The sequence below is a fragment of the Rhinoraja longicauda genome, chromosome 41, assembly GCF_053455715.1.
Source record: "Rhinoraja longicauda isolate Sanriku21f chromosome 41, sRhiLon1.1, whole genome shotgun sequence".
NCBI lineage: Eukaryota > Metazoa > Chordata > Chondrichthyes > Rajiformes > Arhynchobatidae > Rhinoraja > Rhinoraja longicauda.
The window spans coordinates 9,718,418-9,731,553 of record NC_135993.1 but is presented as its reverse complement, the minus strand read 5'-3'; the positions used below and the strand labels follow the sequence as shown (position 1 = coordinate 9,731,553).

At 42.1% G+C, this 13,136-nt stretch overlaps 1 protein-coding gene across 1 annotated transcript in view; it reads left to right on the top strand.

Annotated features, from left to right (window-relative positions):
- zc3h4 (zinc finger CCCH-type containing 4) overlaps window positions 1-5,010 on the top strand; it is a 32,236-nt gene extending 27,226 nt beyond the window's left edge. The window contains 2 exon segments of the mRNA XM_078431069.1: window positions 1,152-1,394; window positions 2,391-5,010. Of these exon segments, the coding sequence (XP_078287195.1) occupies window positions 1,152-1,394; window positions 2,391-3,895 (1,748 nt within the window). The 3' untranslated portion in view covers window positions 3,896-5,010.
- The last annotated feature ends 8,126 nt before the right edge of the window (window positions 5,011-13,136 follow it).

Below are 13,136 nucleotides of genomic sequence, written 5' to 3'. Positions count from 1 at the left end.
TAGTCATTGTTTATAGCTGAGATGGTGGAGAAATGCACGAAGATTGAATCTCCAACCCTGGCATCACCACAGATTGCACACAAAAGATAATAGAAGTGTAGTAGTTACAAGATATTTAAAAGTTCGGGCATTGAAGTATATTTCCAATTCTCAGTTTTGAGTTCCCTTCTTGGTGCAGCTGCTCGGTAAACAGTATCGTTAACTAACAATCTTGAACGAACATTGTACCAAGATATTGGATTGTCATCCATATTGGAGCATTAGAAAATGTAATGAGGTTCTTCAGGGATAAATATTTTTATAAAGAACCTCAACGACAGTGATCTCAGGATTACCTGTCCAGTGCCACGTGCGACCAAGATTAGAAACCGAATGGTAGCCTCAATTAATACAAGGCTGAAGATTTGGTCCATTCGGGATGGTTTTGAATCTTTAAGCTTTGGATTTATTATCCTGTGAAAAAGAATGACGAAAAGAATGACAAAGAAGTCCAAATTGTCAATGTCTGAACTGTTGTGAAACAAACTTGGAGGATGACCTTGTCTGTGTTTCCTTACATATTGATAATTCTCATACATTTCACCAAATTTAACCTTCATGTTTCTTCAAAATAAAACAAACTCTTTAATATTGCAGAAATGTTGGTGAATGTGTGAGAATATCGCAGGAGTAAATCCTCATAACCTACAAAGCCCTCCATAACCTGGCCCCATCCTACCTGACCGACCTCCTCCACAGGCACACTCCCACCTGCACCCTCCGCTCTGCCGCTGCCAATCTCCTATCCCCCCACATCCGGACTAAACTCAGATCCTGGGGGGACAGGGCTTTCTCCATCGCTGCTCCCACCCTATGGAACTCACTACCCCAAACCGTTAGAGACTCCCCCACACTCACCACATTCAAAACATCGCTGAAGTCTCACCTGTTCAGTACTGCCTTCAACCACTGAAGGTCACCTCACCTTCTGTCTCCTTTCTCTGTTCATTTATTTATTTACTTATTTATCTATCTATTTATTAATTTCCCTATGTTCTCAAAATCTCTGTAAAGCGTCTTTGAGTATATGAAAAGCGCTATATAAATAAAATGTATTATTATTATTATTATTAAACCTCTCACTTCAATGCCTCTTATTACTTGTGTGCCAGGGAATAATGAAGAGCTGGGTGAAGGAGATAACCAGCAAGTTCTGCTACAACAGATTGATGAACTGGAGGCCGAGGAGAATGAAGGTGCCCCTTCCGGTCAGAAGACAACGGCAAACATCCCTGACTTCCTTCCTGCAGCCCAACGAGTGCTCTTCTTGCGCATTCAGCAAAAGCAACAGGAGGAGGAGGAGAAGGCAAAGAGGAGGGCAGACAGCAGTCAGCAGGAAAAGGACAATGAGGCGGGCAAGTATTGCCTCTTATATTATGAAGTTTTGTGAAACTAATATCTTTTATTTAAGATCCCATTTTAAGCCGGAATTAGAGAAACAAGTAAGGATATATATTTTTTCCCAATCATCCTTGAGTATTGTGTGAGGTAATGCCCGCAATATTTGGCCGTTTATTCTACAATGCAAACTGGGCCTACTGTTCTCCGGTCAATGCTGAATTTGTGCAATAAATGATCGTAATTGAAATTAGTTTAATATCCAACTTAAAGACAGTAGACATCTTGATTATTTATGTCCGCTATAAGATGTGCAGTGGTAGATGTTTGAACTGAGACTTGTTACAATAGCTATTGCACCACTTTGTGCCCGATTCAGGGCAACAGTAACATTATTACGTTCATGTTTTTCCAAGATATTCAGGGAGGAAACAAAATATTTACTTCATTAATCTTTTTCCTCTTCCTTCACCATTATAATAACCAACCATTTGTAAGCGCAGCAGAGGTTTGCTTAAATGTCCGACCCACACAGTTAATACTGTATAAATAGAGATCTCCCTGTTATTGGTCAACATTTACTTTTCTCCAACTTGAACATCTAACTTCTTGCAATAATTTCCAGGATGTAACAGTGTACCACTATTTTTTCTTTAACATCTGTTTTCTGATAGATTTGTCACAAAGCACTCCTTTTTTGCTGTTTGACACTGATTGTTTGACTGGGTGCAGAAGTGTAGAGAAAATGGGTGTTAAGTCATAAGTGATCGGAGCAGAATAGGCAATTCGGCTCATCAGGTGTACTCCGCCATTCAATCATGGCTGATCTATCTCTTCCTCCTAACCCCATTCTCCTGCCTTCTCCCCATAACCCCTGACACACGTACTAATCAAGCAATATGTAAATCACAGTAAGTGAGAAGCCTGTGCACTTCTTAAATTTAAGTGTAGTTATTGCACATCAAACTAAGATAAGCCTTGCAGAATAAAGTAATCTGCTGTGTGTTTTATAGGTGATGGTGATAATTGGTACTCGAGTGATGAAGAGGAAGGTGGAAGTAGTATGAGCTACATACTAAAAACACTCCGACAGCAGTCTGCTAGAAAACCTCAGGTGCAAGGACAATGGACGGCACAAAGCAAGAATGGCACCAGTCAGAGCTCTGCTGATCCACGCCTGCAAAAGGAGAGGATGCCGAATGCGAATCGACCAGTGGACCCTCGGATCTCAAGGGACCCCAGGCTATCTCGAAGCACAGAGAACACATTGGGGAGCTCTGGGTCTGATACAGCTGCTGCAGAAAGCAGAACTATAACGATACCTAAAGCAGAAGCTGTTCTTCAAACTCTCCCCAGCAGTGCAAAATCTCAAGCGGTTATCAATGAGGAAGACGGGGAGAGGATCCTGAGGGAAAAGTCAGCGACTATTCCTCTTGATCCCCTGCCTGGTTCCTCACTCCGAGATCCCAGATCTCAGCTGAAACAGTTTAGCCACATTAAAATTGACATCTCTCTTGGAAAGCCTCATTTTGCTAAAAGTATCTTGTGGAGCCCAGAGGATTTGATCCCACTACCCATCCCGAAGCCAGATCCTGTAGCTGTCCTTCCACCCTTCCCAGCAATGGACCTCAGACTGAACCGTTCTCCACAAGCTACGCCTTCAGATCCCAGGCAGCACATTACTGACTCGGCAGCAGAGCCCCCACAGCCAGCACCAACGTCTGCCCTTCCAGATCTTGGATTGCTATCAAGAATACTGAAGACTGTTGAGGCATCAACAACTAAGGTGACTGGGCAAAATGACAAGCCTTCTGATCCCAGGATGCGAAAGATACCTGCAGATCCGAGACTGCAGAGGTCCACTGGTGGACTCCAAACCTCCAACCCCCAATCAGGAAAGCCCTCGGAGCAAATTGACCCGCCTGCTGGCCCTGCCTTGAAGGATGTGGGTGGCGGTCTTGCACCGTATGATCCCAGGGTGGTTACTGCTGGTGGCCAGAGAGGAGGAGGAGGTGGCGGGCAGAGCACTATGCTAAGTGGCATCAGTTTATATGATCCAAGAACTCCAAGCAACCAGAGTGGAAATGTTAAAAATACAGAGACTTCCAGTGAAGGTAACAACAGTCAGCTTAAAGGGTCGGATGTCCCAAAAGGTACAACCAGACAAAAAGAACTGTTGTTTGTAAGAAAATCGGCATTGGAACAACTGGAAAATGAGAAATCAAGTTCAGAAACCCCCGCAGACCGATATAATAGTTACAACAGGCCCAGGCCAAAGCCTGCTGCCTCGGCTGCCTCCACACCAGAGACGGGTCAAACGGGAGTACACAGCCTCCCAGTGTCGTCTCTGTTTGGATTGATTCACCCACAGTTCTCTGAGGTGAAACTGGCCAGTAAATCTGGCTCAGGCAGCCCTTTTGGTGGGAACAGTCCTCTTGAGGAGAGTGAGCAAGATGCAGCCTCGTTGAAGGAAGTTTTTAAAGGGTTTGATCCCACTGCGTCGCCCTTTTGTCAGTAAAGGACATTGAATGCTGCATTAACCGTGTATATTTAACCGCACAGCAGGAGCTGGACGCAGTGTCGGGCAACGTTTTATCATATTCTTTAACTTTGTAATTTAATACAGTAATAAATGTGAATCTGCTTAGAAGCCAGGTGATCAAAATCACCAAACCGAACTTTAGCTTAGCTGAGACCATTACCTGATTATCACATTATCCAATGTGATTCCAGCAGTTATTGGCTCTTACGCAATCTGTCTAAACAACGAGTTGGTCTGTCTGATGAAAGTGCCCCGTGCAAAGAGCTTGTCTGTGACAAGATACAGAGTTCCTACTAATGCTGGAAAATTCACAAAGGCATGAATTTTTCTTTGGCAGGACACAGCCTTTTGGAAATGTGCATATTAATTATATGTAGAAGTGTGTAATTGATCTTGAAAGTGGATGTAATACGATATAAGTTGAATGGTGTGTTTGTTGTAGTGACATAATGAATTAGCGAAGTATCTTGTTCTGTGGATTCCTGAATTTACTCTTTCCTACGTGATATTCAGATGGAGAGGGCTGAGGCTGGATTATATTGTGTTTAGGGTAATCTGTAACCTCTATATTACCAGACCTCCCCATTGTGAGGCAGGTGGCCATTAAACATGACATGTGTAAAGGTATAAAACTTCCTAGATTTAACCAAAAACCATGCTAGAAATGTTGAATGTTGTGAACATGTATTTTAAAAATACACACATTTGTACATACGCCACACTCTTGACAGACTAAGGGACCGAGAATCTTTTTCATTTAAAAAAATGTTTAGAAAAAAAGCACCTCCTGCTTGCTGGAAACTACTATGAACAAGCCATTGTTTTTCATTCCTAGAACATGCCCAATCTGGACATGTATGTCTTCCAACTTACCATGGTTTTCTTAACTTAAGAATTCCACTATCCATGATATAGTCCCAAATATCTTTATATTGAAGAATTTCTTCTGTGGAGAAATCGTACACAAGGTGCTGTTTTGTTTACTTTTGTTTTAATATCTTTACCTGGTAAATGTGTACAAAAAGCGAAGAAAAAGTCAAGCTTTCATAATTTTAGGTCTGTTTGTACCTGCTGTTTTGGCACTAAAGAATCAGAGACTGATGGATTAGTGTAAAATAATCTGTTTGATGAAAATAAAATGCTTTTTTCTGTCATAAGGCTGCCACGTTTCCTGAAATTCAGGTTGGATGCACAGTGACAAGTTCTTGTTTTATTATGTATTGTCCTGGTATATTTGTAGGGATTGTTGTTTAAGTTAAAAATTTAAGTAAATGCTGCTAAATTATTGACAGCTTGGAAATGTAGCAGTGGCCCAGTCAAGCACCTGATAATGGCCTCATAAGGCCATAAGTGATGGTAGTGGAATTAGGCCATCAAGTCTTCTCTGCCAGTCAATCAGGGCCTATCTATCTCTCCCTCCTAACTCCATTCTTCTGCCTTCTCCCTATAACCCCCTGACACTCGTACTAATCAATAATCAATCTATCTCTGCTGTAAAAATATCCATTGAATTGGCCTCCACAGCCTTCTGCGACAAAGAATTCCACAGATTCACCATCCTCTGACTAAAGAAATTTCTCCACATCTCCTCCCTCAAGGAATGTCCTTTAATTCTGAGGCTATGATTTCTAGTCCTAGACTCTCCCACTAGTGGAAACATTGGCATAAAGGAGTAAATGTCAGTGTTTTTATTTGGATGTGACTGGAAAGCTAACACGTTCAGTGCTGGCGTTAGGAGTTGACATTGGGTGTCATCACAGGGTTTGGTAATCACATGTGGAATTGAAGTAATGTCATGTATGGTTATGATCAGTATGTGGTGGAGAAGGGATAAAACATTGTACATCTACAGTCAAAGTAGGAATTAAATATATGAATGGGGACAAAGAGGGTGAGAAGTGGTTTTGTGCGGAATCTGGTTAGGTTTGTCATAGGTTCATGTAATGTTTTTTTATTTACGTTATTCTAACTAGAATGAAAGGAGTGAGTTTGTGAAATTTACTTCACAATGAAGCTCCTTAGAAAAGATGGTGCTGTACATTTCATAGGATAACAATGATCTGATGTGATTCAGACAAATATATATTTATTATATATATATATAATAACCACGGGGTGTAATCGTTTAGTGCAATCAATATTTATTAAACAGTTTTAAAGCGATTTATAAACACAAAATGCTAGAAAAACCCAGATCTGGCAGCATCTGTGAAGAAAATATGAATGGTCTTTGATTTGAGGAATGTGGAGCACTAACCATAGTTTGCTATTGTTTCACGATGACATTGTATTCTATATTAACAGTCCATAAAACATACAATAACCATGATTAATAATATAATATAATCCTGAGGTGCAAAGTGTTAAGGAATTTTGGCGCTCCAATACCTTTAGAACCTGTTAATCAGCTTCCCTGACCTTTAATCTACTTACAAGGTATTTGTTCTATGTTAACTCTTCATGGGTCATGTCCTTTTTAATGAGACTTATTTATGTCTTTTTGTGCAAATTGCAAACAAACTGTATAAATTAATTCCTTTCCTACATTTCGTAAAGTACATGAGATGGTGAGATCAACTATTACCTCAACACTCGGGCATTGTAACCAGCAGGTTAATATACACGGGGAACAATCTTAAGCTGGGGTTCAGTAAACACGTTATTGCCTTTTTTTTAAAGTATTCTTTGCATGTCCTACTCATAATTATGGAGCTTTTTTAAAATGTTAATGCTTTCTGTTTTAAAATGCTTATTATTTTTACAAGAAAGTTGTCAAAAGAACTGTGATATGATATAACATCATTGATTCCTTTCCTTTAAATGTTGAAGACAAGTACAGTCACCGTACCACCTTGTTTTCCCAATTATAGAAATGGAAAACAAGGTGAAAACCTTTTTTTGTCAACAGTTGAATGTTCTATCTACCGACCACATCAGGAATGGATTTTCTTGTTTTTAGCTGCGAACGGTAGACATCCCTTTTTGCACACTGCATTAACTCTTGCGATTTAAATGGCAGTTGAAATAGATATAGTGTAGATTATGGATGGATTTGGAATTTACATCATACTTCACTCATTATGAAGATCTTATTACAATTTGGCTGCATTCCCCAGATGTTGAATTGGGATCAATGCAAATCTAATGAAACATGACATATCTTTTAATATATAAGCAATATAGATGTCAAGAAAAGTCCAAGTGAAATTGAGCAACAGTTTAATTATTGGTTTGGCTGTAGTCAAAGTGACTGCTTTCATTAAGTCCGAGACTTCTGAAATCCCAGGGTGTGATTTGTTCGATGTCATTGTTAAAAAGATAAAATAAGTTAACATTATTCATACTCTGTTAATGTTTTATTGGAATGGGGTTAATTGAGGCTCATTCTTTTGTCTCACGATGGATCTAAACTATCTCATGCATGTTTGAATTTTGGACAACATTTTGGATTGTATATTTTGTGATTTGACTTGGAGTTCCTCTTTGGTGCTTGATACAATTGGTTGCCAAAGGGAAGAAAAAAATCATATGGAGGGAGGTTAGATTCAAATTTGCAAATTGAAAGTTATTCTTTGCACAGATTTCGTATCATTTTATTGTCATGAATTTGAAAAGAACATCTGGAGTAATTTTGCTGACTAAATGTGTAGTCTGTTTTTCCAACTACAAATACATGCATGTGGGTAGACATGGGGTGGGATGGTAAAACCTGATCCCGCAAAATGTTTTTTAAGCAACTTATTTTTAGGTTAAGATTATTCATTTGGTTTGAAATTGGAAAGCAATGAAGTGTCATCATAGCCCTGTTTTCTCTGAAATTTTGTTTCCATTTCAGCTGAGTAGTCAACCCATATTACCATAGTATATTTTGCAGCATTATAACAGTTGAAACACGCTTTATTACAATGTCAATGTTCATTAAACAGTGGGATGTTTGATAGTTTTATATATCAAATTGAACTTGTAATGAATTTAAACAGAGAAGTAGATAGACACAAAATGCCGGAGTAAATCAGCGCGGCAGGCAGCATCTATGAATAGAAGGAATGGGTGGCGTTTCGGGTCGAGACCCTTTAGACTGAGAGTCGGGAGAGGGAGACACAAAGATAAGGAAAGGGTGAGGTGTGAAAACAAGACATCGAAAGAGATGAAAATCAAGGAACATGTAGAATAGGTCATTAGCTAGGAGAAGGTGACAACAAAACAAACAGATAAAATGTAATCAGGGACAGTCAGACTGTTCGGAGAACTGGGAAAGGGGAGGGACGGAGAGAGAGGGAAAACAAGGGTTACTTCAAGGTTTTAAGGTCAGTTTATTGTCACATGTACCAATTAAGGTACAGTGAAAATTGAGTTACTATATAGCCATACTAAAACCCTGTCCCACTTAGGTGATTTTTTTAGGTGACTACAGGTGACTAGGCTGTCGCCACACGGTCGTCGGGGTATCGCCTCTACGGTCGTGAGTCGTCTCCAAAGAGTCGTAGCGTTTTTCTGGTCGCCGATGGATTTTGAAATGTTTATAAATTTTCGGCGACTGTTGGTTTGACGCCAGCGATTGTAGCTTGACATCTCCTGACGTGGGCGCTGTCGAAGGTTGTCGCCAGGTGACGTAGGTTGTTGCCGGTGCTGACTTCATTGAATTCCATTGGCGATGACCTACGTCAACCGGCGACAGGTACCGGCGTCAAAACCAGAGGCCAAATTGACGTGAATTGTCTTCATTTGTCGCCGACACGGTCGTAGCTTGTCGCGGGTAGATGTAGGTTGACTTCGGTCGTCGTAGGTTGCCACCTGTGTGGTCGTAGGTTGTAGGTACGGTCGTAGGTGGACGTCCTAAGTCGTGACGATTGGGTTGTCGGTAGCTTGCCGCAGCATAACGTCGACTAGGTGGTTGGTTGTTGTAGCTTGTCGTAGACATTGTCGTAGGGAGGGTCCAGTTGCCATTTTTTCGGCGACCTGCTACGACTAATGCAGTCGCCTAAAAAAAAACGCCTAAGTAGAACAGGCCCCTAAGTGAAAAGCAACAAGACACACAACCACATAAAAGTTAACATAAACATCCACCATAGCGGATTCCACATTCCTCACTGTGATGGAAGGCAATAAGGTTCAATCTTCTTCCTCTTGTTCTCCCGCGGTCGGGGCAGTCAAACTATCCGCAGTTAAGGCGATCAAAGTCACCACAGCCAACGATTGAAGCCCCCATCAGGGTGATCGAAACTCCCGCGTCGGGGCGGTTGAAACTCTCTCCACGGCATCTCTCAAGTCGGCCTCTTCTTACCAGAGACCGCAGGCTACACGATGTTAAAGTCCACATCTTTACCCCAGCAAAGGTATCGCAAGCTCCGCGATGTTAAAGTCCCGCAGACCCCTGCGGCTTGGAGCGCCCGTCGGTCTCCAGGAAAGGCCGCCAACCCCGCCATGTTAGGCCGCGGTGGGGACGGAGATACGATACAGAAAGAAATCGCATTTCCATCGAGGTAAGAGATTGAAAAATAGTTTCCTCCAACCCCAACCCCCCACATAAAACAAACGAAGGAATACTAAAACATCTTTGTAACACATACTTAAAGTAACAAAAAGAAGAAACAACACACAGACTGTTGACGAGGCAGCCACTGCTGGTGGCACCACCCAGTGAAGTAAGAGAAGTCAATATTCACACCACTGGGGTATAAGCTGCCCAAGCGAAATATGAGGTGCTTCCTCCAATTTGCGCTGGGTCTTATTCTGACAATGGAGGAGGCTAAGGACAGAAAGGTCAGTGTGGAAATGGGAGGGGAATTTGAAGTGTTTAGCAACCGGGAGATCAGGAACACCTGAAATGTTGACACTTATCTTTCCACAGACGCTGCATGGCTTGTTGAGGCTTCCCAGCACTTAAAAAAAAATCAGATTTCCACTCTCTGCGTCTTTTCTTTCTGTTTCTACTTGATTGACTGAACACTAATTTGAAGCTCTGAGGTGAGTAAAATGTTTTTTTGTGTATATGTACAGGACTAGAATGACTTTTTGTCATTACACAAAGGTTTTCAATGTTTTATGGGGGGGAGCTAATGCACATTTATAAAAAAATGATTGAAGACAAGGTTGTTGGTTTACAGGACAATTCAAATTGCTTCCTAAGCACCCGTGCTAGCCTTCATGCTGCTCATAAGCCATCTGTTTACGCCTGTATTTGGGGGGTATGGGGAGAAGGCAGGAACGGGGTACTGATTGAGAATGATCAGCCATGATTACATTGAATGGCGATGCTGGCTCGAAGGGCCGAATGGCCTCCTCCTGCACCTATTGTCTATTGTCTATTTGGAATCCTGAAGTTAGCTTTATGCTTGGGTAGGGTGGAGGTCTGTGGCGAGTTGCTTTGTCCAATGTTAGTCAAACCAAAAGTAGTTCTGCTGCTCCAATCCAGACCTACCCTTGCCAATGGTATCCTGTTCTCGATTGTTCGACCTTCTGAAAGATGTCCTTCCTTCTTTTTCCTTCAGAGTTTCCACTCGGTTCCCATTCCTAACTTGAATTTTGGGTCTCTTACTACTATATCTCCCCCACCCCCACGTCCATTAGACATAGGTTTCTGTTGTATCTCTGCGAGCTGAAACTTGTCACCTCAAAATGTAATGAACCTGAGCTGATAAGGGAACTCAAGGTAAAAGAGCAGTGATCATAATATGATACATTTTACTCTACAAATTGAGAGGGAGAAGGGAAAATCGGAAGTGTAAATATTACAGTATAGCAAAGGGGATTACAGAGGCATGAGGCAGGAGCTGGCCTGAATTGACTGGAAGGAGGCCCTAGCAGGGAAGATGGTGGAACAGCAATGGCAGGTATTCCTGGGAATAATGCAGAAGTTGCAGGATCAATTTATCCCAAAGATGAGGAAAGATTCTAAGGGGAGTAAGAGGCACCCGTGGCTGACAAGGGAAGTCAAGGACAGCATAAAAATAAAAGAGAAGAAGTATAACAGAGCAAAGAAGAGTTGGGAAGCCAGAGGATTGGGACTCTTTTAAAGAGAAACAGAAGATAACTAAAAAGGCAATACGGGGAGAAAAGATGAGGTACGAGGGTAAGCCAGCCAATAATATAAAGGAGGATAGTAAAAGCTTTTTTAGGTATGTGAAGAGGAAAAAAATAGTCAAGGCAAATGTGGGTCCCTTGAAGACAGAAGCAGGGGAATTTATTATGGGGAACAAGGTAATGGCAGACGAGTTGAACCGGTACTTTGGATCTGTCTTCACTAAGGAAGATACAATCTCCCAGATGTTTTCATGGCCAGAGATCCTAGGGTGACGGTGGAACTGAAGGAAATTCACATTAGGCAGGAAATGATGTTGGGTAGACTGATGGGACTGAAGGCTGATAAATCCCCAGGGCCCAATGGTCTGCATCTCAGAGTACTTAAGGAGGTGGCTCTAGAAATCGTGGATGCATTGGTGATCATTTTCCAATGTTCTATAGATTCAGGATCAGTTCCTGCGGATTGGAGGGTAGCTAATGTTATCCCACTTTTTAAGAGAGGAGGGAGAGAGAAAACGGGAAATTATAGACCAGTTAGTCTGATATCAGTGGTGGGGAAGATGCTGGAGTCAATTATAAAAGACGAAATTGCGGAGCATTTGGATAGCAGTAACAGGATCGTTCCGAGTCAGCATGGATTTACGAAGGGGAAATGATGCTTGACTAATCTTCTGGAATGTTTTGAGGATGTAACTAGGAAAATTGACAGGGGAGAGCCGGTGGATGTAGTGTACCTTGACTTTCGGAAAGCTTTCGACAAGGTCCCACATAGGAGATTAGTGGGCAAAATTAGAGCACATGGTATTGGGGGTAGGGTACTGACATGGATAGAAAATTGGTTGGTAGACAGAAAGCAAAGAGTGGGGATAAATGGGTCCCTTTCAGAATGGCAGGCAGTGACTAGTGGGGTACCACAAGGTTCGGTGCTGGGACCGCAGCTATTTACAATATACATTAATGACTTGGATGAAGGGATTAAAAGTACCATTAGCAAATTTGCAGATGATATAAAGCTGGGTGGCAGTGTGAACTGTGAGGGAGATGCTATGAGATTGCAGAGTGGCTTGGACAGGTTGTGTGAGTGGGCGAATGCATGGCAGATGCATTTTAATGTGGATAAGTGTGAGGTTATCCACTTTGGTGGTGAGAATAGGAAGGCAGATTATTATCTGAATGGTGTCAAGTTAGGAAAAGGGGACGTACAACGAGATCTGGGTGTCCTAGTGCATCAGTCACTGAAAGGAAGCATGTAGGTACAGCAGGCAGTGAAGAAAGCCAATGGAATGTTGGCCTTCATAACAAGAGGAGTTGAGTATAGGAGCAAAGAGGTCCTTCTGCAGTTGTACAGGGCCCTATTGAGACCGCACCTGGAGTACTGTGTGTAGTTTTGGTCTCCAAATTTGAGGAAGGATATTTTGAAAGACTGGAGCGACTGGGCATGTATACACTGGAATTTAGAAGGATAAGAGGGGATCTTATCGAAACATATAAGATAATTAAGGGGTTGGACACGTTAGAGGCAGGAAACATGTTCCCAATGTTGGGGGAGTCCAGAACCAGGGGCCACAGTTTAAGAATAAGGGGTAGGCCATTTAGAACGGAGATGAGGACAAACTTTATCAGTCAGAGAGTTGTAAATCTGTGGAATTCTCTGCCTCAGAAGGCAGTGGAGGCCAATTCTCTGAATGCATTCAAGAGAGAGCTCTTAAGGATAGCGGAGTCAGGGGGCATGGGGAGAAGGCAGGAACGGGGTACTGATTGAGAATGATCAGCCATGATCACATTGAATGGTGGTGCTGGCTCGAAGGGCCGAATGGCCTACTCTTACACCTATTGTCTAAAACCTTTTTTCTTACTGTCACTGCTGGAAAAGAGTGCTCATTTGTACCCATGGGCTTATGTAAAAGTGCAATTGGTAAAAGTGTACTGGACTGTTCTATATATGCAGTATTTCATATTTTTCATATTTCAGATACAGCGCGGAAACAGGCCTTTTCGGCCCACCAAGTCCGCGCCGCCCAGCGATCCCCGCACATTAACACTATCCTATACCCACACTAGGGACAATTTTTACATTTACCCAGCCAATTAACCTACAAACCTGTACGTCTTTGGAATGTGGGAGGAAACCGAAGATCTCGGAGAAAACCCACGCAGGTCACGGGGAGAACATACAAACTCCGTACAGACAGCG